General features: G+C 43.8%; 1 protein-coding gene and 1 long non-coding RNA gene across 2 annotated transcripts; both read left to right on the plus strand.

The window, feature by feature from the left end:
* The first annotated feature begins 108 nt into the window (after positions 1–108).
* pitpnb (phosphatidylinositol transfer protein, beta) lies at positions 109–7,600 on the plus strand. Its single transcript, XM_052050981.1, has 11 exons — positions 109–163; positions 2,450–2,480; positions 2,935–3,080; positions 3,170–3,261; positions 4,241–4,248; positions 4,542–4,616; positions 4,728–4,811; positions 5,882–5,959; positions 6,050–6,154; positions 6,317–6,439; positions 7,288–7,600. Exons 1-11 carry the CDS (start codon positions 138–140, stop codon positions 7,336–7,338), a joined length of 819 nt encoding a protein of 272 aa, XP_051906941.1. The 5' UTR covers positions 109–137; the 3' UTR covers positions 7,339–7,600.
* A 346-nt stretch (positions 7,601–7,946) lies between these two features.
* Positions 7,947–10,339, plus strand: LOC127591139 (uncharacterized). The gene is made up of 2 exons (XR_007959809.1): positions 7,947–8,758; positions 8,799–10,339. It is a non-coding gene; the product is annotated as an uncharacterized LOC127591139 (long non-coding RNA).
* The last annotated feature ends 514 nt before the right edge of the window (positions 10,340–10,853 follow it).

Consider the following 10,853-nt stretch of genomic DNA (forward strand, 5'->3'; position numbering starts at 1 on the left):
AATGATTGATTGTTCGGTTTCACGGTAATGATTTATCGATTGGCTCAGCCAATCCGATGTCCCCCGGAGGGCGGGGCCAATTTGTTGACCGTGCGTTCTCGTTTTTGCCTCGACACTGCGCAGGCGCAGACCGGCGGATGAAGATGGTGCTCATCAAGGAATAGTGAGTCTGACGTGTTGGTTTTTTTTCCCTTTTTCCCCCCTAATCATCGTTTTGGCGCATTTTCATTCATTTAAGAGCTTTATACCGAGCCTTGAACACGCGGCGTATTTCGCCGGGTTTGTCAGTCGGTAGCCCTCCAAAAGACCTATTGAGAGCGGGCAGGATAACGGACGCGGTTAACGGGACACCGGTCTTTTTAAGGCGTCGCTCGTGAAAAGCTTTCGCTAGCTGCGAGGGTGGACAATTAGCCTCCGACTATGAGTCGTATAAAAAAAAGCACACACAGATCGTCGCGTTTAGCCCGTTCAACATTGGGGCGTATTTGTGCTAAACCGACTAGCTTCGGATAACCTGTTAGCATCTCGTTACAGCCCCAAAGTGTCGTAATGTTAAGCTTTTGAGGGACAGATTAAGACTCCGTCGGATTTAGCCGTAAAGGCTAACAAGCGAGGCTAGGAGCTTTGCTAGCCAGAACACTTCCCTAGCCCCGCAGCCCACATCAACAGAGAAATGTCACAATATCTGGCAGTGTTGTGAACACTTTAAACGACTATACGACTCTCCCCCATGTTTTTCCCCCAGACTGCTTGAAAGTGCTCTATAAATACATTTGAGTTAAGTTGAGAAAGAGGATGCGGAAAGTGCTTGTACATTGTCATCTTGCTCCCTTTTCGATGGGGCGATTAAATGCCAACTGTTAGCTTGGCTGATCTGTAAAACAACGAGGTTTCAGATTTTAAAACGGTGTTTAAACTACGACCACGGCGTTGTATCTACCTTGGTAATAAACCAACTAATAGCGTTATTGGTCATTAGTCATGACCAGAGATTTTAACTATTTCAAGCCTGTGAATTTACCTGTCGCTCGTGACTTCAAACAGCAATTCATTAAATCAATAAAGAATGAATCCTTGTAAATGCCGTGACAAATACAATAAATAACAATTCTGAGGAAGGAAAGGACAACTGAGAAATCGGGTAGAGTGATTTCCTTTTTTTAAAGCAGGTTTTCAAACTTTGGGTTCAGGGCACATAATAGTCGCCAGTCATTTTAATTTAATTTAATTTTTTACTGTTCCAGTAAAATTCTCTCATCTTTTTTTATTATTGTGCTAACTAATGACTCAAGCCGTGACTTGTTCTGGGAACTTCAAAAGCTAAGAATCCGCTGTACGTACCTGTAGCTTGATAATAATAAATTCCCTTTTAATATTACATGGTTACAATTATGTTGTGTGTAACACTACATATCCCTGTTGTAGTTGTGACTGTGACACATTCAGAGGAAATAAATCAGAACTGAACGCTCACGTTTTTTCAACGTAAGGTTTGGGGCCCACAATGGTCACTGATCCGTGTTTTATTGACATGTTAAAATTGTGTAATCAGTTTTAATGAGCCATCTTCCAGGCTAATAACTCGAGTCATGACGGACATTTTTGCTATGTAGCTAGCGAACAATTTGGTTATTGTGCCAGTTGTCACCATGGCTTATGGCTTGTGAGTTCAACTGGACTGATAGATAAGATAAGATATCCTTTATTCGTCCCACACTGGGGAAATTTACAGCCTCCAGCAGCAAGAATGTATGTAGAAAGAAGAAAGAGAAAAAAACAACAAACATCTTTCAATTAAATGCAATATGAACAAAAAATGGATAAATCGCAGTACTATTTACAATTTTCCTTCACATCATTATTATTATTATGATTGTTATTTTTTATTCATCAGCCTGACAGCAGTCGGTAGGAACGAGCGCCGGTATCTCTCCTTCTTGCAGCGCGGGTGTAACAGTCTCTGGCTGAAGGAGCTACCAAGTGCTGTCAGGGCGGGCTGGAGGGGGTGGGAGGGACTGGCCATCATAGCTTTTAGCTTAGTTAGCATCCTTCTGTAGCCCACCTCCTCCAGAGTGTCAAGGGAGCAACCCAGGACAGAACTACATACAGAACAGAATAGCACAACAAATATCACAATAAGTGGATCCTACCTGCTGTTTATATTGCATTATATCCCTAATGTAGTTGTAACTGTGACACATTCCATAGATCAATGCATTATCTGAGTCGCTTAGGACAAGGGTCGCGGTTGTGCTGAAGCCTATCCCAGCTGACTTCGAGCAGTTGGCGGGGTGCCCATTTGAATCAGGTGTGTTAGAGGAGGGAGACATGTAAAACAGGATGGTTAGGGACAGTCAAGGATCGGATTTGGGCACCCCTTATTTGAGTTGAAGCTATGATTTGAATATACATCGCCGTAATCACATCTCTTTTTGTTTTGTGCCTGCAGTCGTGTGGTGTTGCCCATTTCTGTTGAAGAGGTGAGTGTCATTGCATGGAAAAGTCATACTACACTGTCACGCTACGTTCATGAACGATGCCAAATGTTCAATGATCTGACCTCCAAGATGGATAATTCCTCAAACCAAGCAGGCCTGCATTCAGTAATTCATAACTATCATATTCTGCAGAGGTTGCTCTCATTCAATTTTCAACGTTATTTTCTTCTCGCGATCACGTACTGACTAATGCCCTTAAGACAAATCAAGTGCAGCAGTGTGGCCTAACAAGCTCAAATGAGCACACGGAGAACCAAGATTAGTTTTGGGAGAAAGGAGGCGGCAAGGTGGAACTGGTACCATTTATTTAAAAAAAAAAAGTGTGAAAAAATCTCTCCCTCTCTCTCACACACACACACGCGCACACAATTGGAATGATAAAATCCATTTTATGGGGTTCAGTCGATTCATCTGAGGGTGTGCTTTCTGTCGCCAGTATCAAGTGGGCCAGCTGTACTCCGTTGCCGAGGCCAGCAAGAATGAGACGGGCGGCGGCGAGGGCATCGAGGTGCTTAAGAACGAACCCTATGAGGAGGATGGCGAAAAGGGACAGTTCACACACAAAATTTACCACCTAAAGAGGCCAGTCTGCCACTCTCACTTCTGAAATTTACAAGGGACGCCGCTCTGTTGCCTTCTCACCGGGCTCTTTGTCTTTTGCTCCCTTGCAGTAAAGTCCCAGCATACGTGAGGATGCTCGCGCCAGAGTCAGCGTTTGTTTTTCATGAAAAGGCCTGGAATGCATACCCCTACTGTCGCACCGGTAAGGCGCCAGACACATTGCAGTGTATTGATTGGTGGACATTGTGTTCCATGTACATAGAATAACATCGGGAGTTGGTTGGATGGATGAATATGTCATTCACTCATATTTTTATGTACAATTAATTGAATTAACAATCGTTTGATGGCATAAATAAGATGCAAAATGTATGTCATTTTATCTTTGGAAATATGCAATGCGTCCCAAACCGACTTGGACCATCGCAAAAAAAAACCCTCAGCCCTGCGCACGGAGCAATTTAATGTATGGGTGCCGTGCATTGTGAACTATGTAAGCCTTTGTCATACAGTACAGAATGTTGTACCGTATTTATTTTATACATTTTTTTAACAATAACAAGGTAAAAGTCAAGTCGGAGTAGACAGGTTGCTGCAGAAAGGATGCGGGCAAGATCAAAGCCAAAAAAGACGGGGCTTCAAAGTATGTCACTCAAATAGAGTTGGGTAATCATGGAAGAAGTCATCACAATAATTTGGATTGAAATTAAAATCACAATGAATCAAACGATTATTCATTGATTTCAAAACTATGAATGCTAAGTGCAAGACTAACTTGCACCACACCCGCCTGGAGCTGCAGCTGGCTGGCTAGCTAGCGGGGGTGTGAGCCCGCTCCCGCAAATCTTTCATTCTTGCTTCCACAGCAGCAAATAAGCTAAACTTCTGACAAGTGTTGTTATCGCTGAAGGTCGACAAGGAGCAATTAACAAAAGACTGAGAAGCTAATCACTAAGCTAATGTGAAATATAAGGTAGCAAAACACCAGAAAAATGTGCTTTGGCTGGAACCATGTCATGGTGAGAGTTTTGTTTTCTTCCCCATTTATCAGGGGTTTTAAAATTTTTGTTTGTGATGATAGTAGGTGAAAAGTGTGCTTTGAAATGAAATGTTTGTATATTTGAAAGTGACGATTGGTGACACTAACAGCTTTTTTCTTTCCTCCCGCCGCACCACTGCAGTCGTGACGGTGAGTGTCATCCTTTTCTTTATCGGCACGCGTTGGCAGTGTAGCGCCATCTGTCTTCGGGCGAGTGTTGGGCCGCGCATCACGCTGCAGTACTTCCAAGCAGCATCTAAACGTCTTATTGGTTTATTGGATTTAGCCGTAAATCCCGGCCTCCATTCATGGCGCGCTCGCTAAGTCTGAGATCAGCTACAACTGTCAACACCGCCTAATCACACCAACTTTATTCTTATAAGATCATGTCTTGTTGTTTAAAAATATCCGACTTTATACTGATATACTTACCCACCACGCAGAATGAATACATGAAAGATGACTTTGAGATTAAGATCGAGACGTGGCACAAGCCCGACATGGGAACAGTAGAAAATGTAAGTCTGCGCAAAAGCACACCGGCTCCTCCATTTTGCCATCATTCCAGTAATGCACCCCCAGCAGATGTTGTGCCGCTGACTGTAATCCCGTCCTGCCTCATGTGTCAGGTGCATGACCTGGACGAGCAGACGTGGAGAAGCGTGGAGGTGGTTCCCATAGACATCGCCAACAAAGAGGAAGTGGCGGCAGGGGTGAGTTCTCAACAGCTTCATATAAACTCTGGAATGCGAATGTCATCCATCCCATTTTTTTTTTTGGTCTGCAACAGAATTTTGAATTTTCCATTGTCCTTTTATTCAAATCAACTCAACACTGTTGTATTTATAGAGCGCCTTAAGATCAGTTGCATTTCAACCACCAATCCAGATATAAATACAAATTGAAAGTAAATTGAGGATTAAATGGGACATGGCAGTGCTGTAACGCTTTAAGGAACCGATAATTGGCCTGTCTTCTAAGCCCCCCTGCGGGTGTACGCTGCTTTTAACACAAAGAGCAGGGCGTTCGGGCGCTTCTCCCACTTCGAGTTACAGTTTGTCACACGAGCCCGAGTGCCGTAATGACTTAAGGGGATCAGCGCAGAGGTGGGGCTTAAGCGGTACGTCCCATCTGCCGCGAGCGCTCCCTACACTTTCCTCCAGATGACCTGCCGGATTAAAACAGCACCATGCTAGAGCAACAAAACCCCTTTTTAGCCTCTCGCCTGTGATGGCAAACCTCATAGTCGATTTCTGAAGGTTAAGTGGCTATAAACAGTTGACACATCCCTTTTATAATTCCAGGTGATATTTAAAAAAAAAAAAAGTAAACCGCGATAAATTATTTGAAAACTGAATCTGTTGTGACCTACAACCTATAAAACCTAGTTGGAAATAAAAATGTTTTTGTGAAGGAAAGTAAAAATAAGCAACTGAGAATGTGATTGCAGAAATGTGCACCTTGTCATATGCGCAGCTGTTAGCAAATGTGAAGTAGGCATTTTTTTCACTTGAAGTAGATATGCCCCCATAGTTACAGCAAGAAGCTATTGTGCCCCTCCCCACCCCCAAAAAAAATCATATGTCACGTGATTGTAGGAAATATCCAACTTCCTTTTATTGAACATAACATCTCCGATGTGAACATTTTGTGGAGGCTCGTTTGTTCGTCCATTTCCATTATGGAATACGTGACAAAGTTCTGGAGATGTCTGTTGGGCTCCGTAATTGTCATCTGCTTACTTATATTTTCAACTCGGCACTTGATTTGTCTTTTATTGCAGGACTACAAAGCAGAGGAGGATCCCTCCCTCTTCCACTCAGTGAAAACCGGAAGAGGCCCCCTCGGCCCCGAGTGGAAGGTTAGCGACACACAGCAGAAATTGAGCCACCTTATTGTGTTGTTGTTTTTTATTTTGGCGGGGTTGAAGTTCCATCTTTCTCCCGCGCAGAACGAGCTCAAGACGGATTGTCCGTACATGTGCGCGTACAAGCTGGTCTCAGTCAAATTCCGGTGGTGGGGCTTTCAAACCAGAGTGGAGAACTTCATCCACAGGGTAAGACCCACATCTCGGCTTCTTGTCACGTCAAATGTTCCTCCGTTGTCGTGAAGCACAGCGACCTGAGAGGATTGTCTGTTGAGATAAATGCTGCACCTCGAAACCTCCAACGTGCCGTTGCGACACAAATGTATGATTCCAGTCGTTTTGTGTCCACAGCAAGAAAAGCGCATCTTCACCAATTTCCACCGCCAGCTGTTCTGCTGGGTGGACAAGTGGGTGGGTCTGACCATGGAAGACATCAGGCGCATGGAGGAGGAGACCCAAAGGGAGCTGGAGGAGGTAAAGAGCTTCCCCCTGGCTCCTCTACCCCCAAAAACGGCCCGGTGGCGCTTTTTTTAACCTTGTAATGTTGCATTAGATGCGTCAGAAGGGCGACGTGCGAGGCACCTCGGCGACAGACGAGTAGGCACCGTCGCTGTAGTCAAACTCTAGAGGCAGGCCGAGTAAGTCACGCATGGAGACCAGCCGCCCACTGCCGCCTGCATGGAGAGCTCTGTGCTCTTTGTTTGTCTTTCATCACGCTTTGAACGTGCTTGCTCTCATCTGCGCCATCCTCTTCATCGTTATTCACATCCCACCGCTGTTAGATTTGACCTCTTTGGCGGGTGGCCTTAACTGGATTCAACTAATAAGTGTGCCAGCTTTGCTGAAAGTCATTCACCAGCATGCGAACTAAGTTGATTTTAAACTGTAGAAGACAGCAAGTAGTGCATTTGGGATTTTGCTTTTATTCATGGCCAGTTTCCACTGAAAATGTGTAAAAGTAGACTAATTACATCATTCATTCAATGTCATCTTTCTGAAAGTCGGCTACAAAATAAAAGAGCTCCAGTTCCCCTTTTCTTATACGTTCAGAAAAAAAATGACACTATGGCTAATGAATCATTAGCTCTGAATTATGTCCTAATTATGTTTTCCAGAAGTGAGAAGCCTCAACTTTGACCAAAGTGGTTGATCTTGTCATCGGTTATTTGTCATCCGCTTTCTCTCATTGCTTTCTCTTCCAGCTCCTTTGCCGTTGCTGTCTCCTTTCACCCACATTTTGCCCCGTTTGTAGCATAACCTCTGTTTCATTTCGATGTGTCTTTTCATCCTTTTTGTTTGTTTTTGCTGTTTACCTCATCCAGCTGCGTAAGACCGGTCCGATTCGAGGCACCAGTGCTGCTCACGAGCAATGAGCCAAACCACCCGACCCTGTCTTGATGATGTCATCGGAGACGCGCACCACCTCCACCACCACCACCGCTGCCACCACCAGGAGGAAGTGGCCCTGGTTCCCCGCTGATGTACAGACCCCTCCCCACTCTGCTCCAACAACAACCTGGTTTTGCATATATATAAATATATATACACATACACAGAGACAACAAAAAAAAGACCTCTTTGCACAGACGTAATTTGCCTGATATGTAAATGATACTTGGTGATTCAGACGGATGGGCTTTGTTTTTACTCTTACGTGGAGCCTTTTAAATTGACCATTAGGAGACGAATGTGCTTTTTAGACGTCAAGGTCCTCACCAAAATCGGGCAACTTGCGCACCCGTTGGACCATTTTTACGATGAGCTCCCCCCCATTGTTGTTATTATGTGTTTTTGTCTGTTCTTCAACGCAGTATTTGCCTCCGTGTTATCGGAAGGGAGCCCCCACCCCTCCTTGCGGTTGGCAACTGCGCGCATGCCTGCGCTCGAAACGGGTCCTTGCTGAGGCGGGTGGGTGCTCTCCTGACTTAGCTTTACCCCGAGACCACCTCCACCCCTCAACTAATGTCATGTCCATTACTATTTTTTTTTTTTTTTGTTAGCACCCATGTCCTGGGACCGTGTGTGACTGCATCGTTAAGCGTGCGAGCCCTCTTTTGAAGTGTTCTGCTGCAATTTCGGCAGATTTTCAAGTCGTACTCACATGAGGCACATTCGAACTGTGCTTGAGCCCAATTGACACCTTCGATCCAAAACCTTTGACAAGTGCTCAAATGTATAATGGTGTTATGTAGGCACACTTCGGCAGACTCCGCTCTCTTTTGGCCTGCTCCAGGAAGTGATGTAGACGTGGCCTGTAATTACTGTCGTGCCACCACAGGGAGAACCTTACTTAATAGAAATCAATATGAATCCTCGTAATAATACGCAAAGACCAAAAAGTTCACGGACCGCTCGGCTACCGCATGTAATTTACGCATCATTAATGAACTCCGAGTGCTCTGCATTGCAAGCGGTTTTAGAGTAGTTGGACGGATCTTTCTAGACCCGCAGAATATTGTCTTCTGTGAAAATAAAGCACCAAACCGAGAGAGGGAGTTTGCGTGGCTCTTTAGCCATTGGGCGGGGGTTGTTTTTATTTTTTTTTCCATTTGTTTGTAATCAACAGTAGGACATGTGTTGGTTTCCCCCCCAAAATGGGTCGGGAGGGGTGAGCTTTTTGTGAAATGCGTGTCAACCAGAAAGCAGTGAATTTGATGGTTATTTGTTGCTGTTTTGACATCCTCAAACTGTAAAATAAAAAGACTAAAAAGGGCTTTTGACGGTTAAAAAAAACGTAGCTCTACAACTAAGAATTGAACATCAGTGTCTTTTTTTTCATGACGTTTATCATCTGTCCCATGAACTGGCAACTCTTTAACATCGTCGCCTCAAGTGTGGGGTGTCTAAACACTTGCGACTCGCATCATGTGGACATTTCTCGCTCTTATAATCGATGTGACAGGCCAGCATTTACCCCCTAATCTCTGTCTTCTACTCCAAAGCTGTGCTGATATCAAATCCCCAGCAACGCAACGCTCCCATCTACAGGCATCTGTCGGTCATTACAGTGGTTTACAAACCAGAATTTCACAGGTGAGCTGAGCGAGTCCACCTTTCACGCCTACTCGTTGAAAAATGTACTTGACAATACTGTACATGTAAGAACACATTTTCATCCATTTGACGAAAATAAACGTCTTGCGTCAGTGAGCGAATTCATGAAATCGCTCGACTCTGTCATGATGACACAACAACAACAAAAAAACCCACCATAGGCACGGTTGGATTGGCCTCACGCGAGTACGGCCTTCGAAGGATGAGCCGCAGCGCGTGTGTGTAGATGTCAAACGCTTGTCACGTTCTGGACAAGGATCGCCGACGAACGAAAGGAAGACTTTTGAGGTTGTGCTGTTTGTCATAAGTGTACTTCTGGGGTCGCTAGCATTTTCATGTGTCATACTGTAACGCAAACGTAACTTAACTGCGGACAGGAAAGCTAATTGTGTGGGAACGACTGCCATTCAAGTGAGCTCTGAAAATCCCTTTGAGAGTTTATTCTATATCCTTCATATCCAGCTTCGTTTTATGACCTAGTAGACAGTTTGTCATAACTAGTATTCTGCGCACAAGGTGATAATCTATATATTTTTTACCCACTACTAGTCAAATTTAAAATCAAACATATTGAGTAAATGCTGTTCCGTACCCTTGAAACCACATTAAGGTCTATGTACTTGTACTTTGCCCTAAAACAATTGCGTGTACTATTAGTATAACTGTCTTACTAGTCCCACCCCCTCCTGCCACTAGTGCTACTTTTGGCTGACTAATACAACTTCAAGACGGGATGAAGGCCAAAATAAGTCACTTGTGTCAGTTTTATTGTCGCGTAACATTTTTTTACTAGTAAGGACAAAGAGGCTACTACAGTAGTACATTGATCTTAAGCTGGATATCAAGTATGTGGAAAAAAATGCTCAAAAGGCTTTTCATGTGATGGCTGCATTAACAGCAAAACAATGCAGGGTGTTTTTTTCTGTTTGTTTTTTCCTTCACCCTGTTTTAATCTCACACAGCAAAATGATGGACTACATGTTTTCTCAGCTACTTTTTGCTGTTTGTTTGCTGTTTTGATTTTGTTTGTGCGTGTTTGTTGAAGGGGAAAAAACATTTGCCAGCTGTCTGTGAGGCAAGGACTAGAATCATAGGCAACCACTTGTTATTTCAAGCAGTGGCAAAAAGAAAAAAAGTATTGTCTGTCATTTTTGTTTTGTTTTTTGGGGATGGAAGGACTGGTTGCAAAGGCAACATTCAGGGGTATCAGTAGTGAATGTATAATTAGTTTCTTTTTTTGTCTTATTTTTCACAGTTGGTGAGCTGTGACTGAAGGTCTAGACAACAGAACACAACCAATTAATAAATTTCAAAAAAATGTGTGTGCTGTTTTTATTTTATTTTTTTAACTGCATGCTCATAATTTTGGGCACTGGTTAGCACGACTGCCTCACAGTGCAGAGGCGCAGGTTTCGATTCCAGCTCCTGCCTTTTCCATGGAGTTTGCATGTTCTCTGGCTGCCTGCGTGGGTTTTATCTGGGTACTCTGGTTTCCTCCTACATTAACAAAAACATGCTTGGCAGGTTGATTGAGCGCTCCAAAATGTCCCTGGGTGCGATTGTGAGCTCAAATTGTGGTTTATCTGTGTGTGCCCTGCGATTGGCTGACAAACAATTCACGGTGTACTACTGCCCGAAGACAGCGACGATAGGCTCCAGCACGCTCGCAACTATTGGTAAGCGGATAGAAATTGAATGGATGGATACTCCTAATTGGGTGATTGATATTGCAAGTTTAACTAAAAAATATTTCCAGTTTCAATATTTTATCTTTGACAAGTTGCCTGTTCTCAAGTTTTGTTCTGATCAACCAATTACAGGATGCAAAAATTCT

This window comes from Hippocampus zosterae, chromosome 18 (genome assembly GCF_025434085.1).
Source record: "Hippocampus zosterae strain Florida chromosome 18, ASM2543408v3, whole genome shotgun sequence".
Classification (NCBI taxonomy): Eukaryota; Metazoa; Chordata; class Actinopteri; order Syngnathiformes; family Syngnathidae; genus Hippocampus; species Hippocampus zosterae.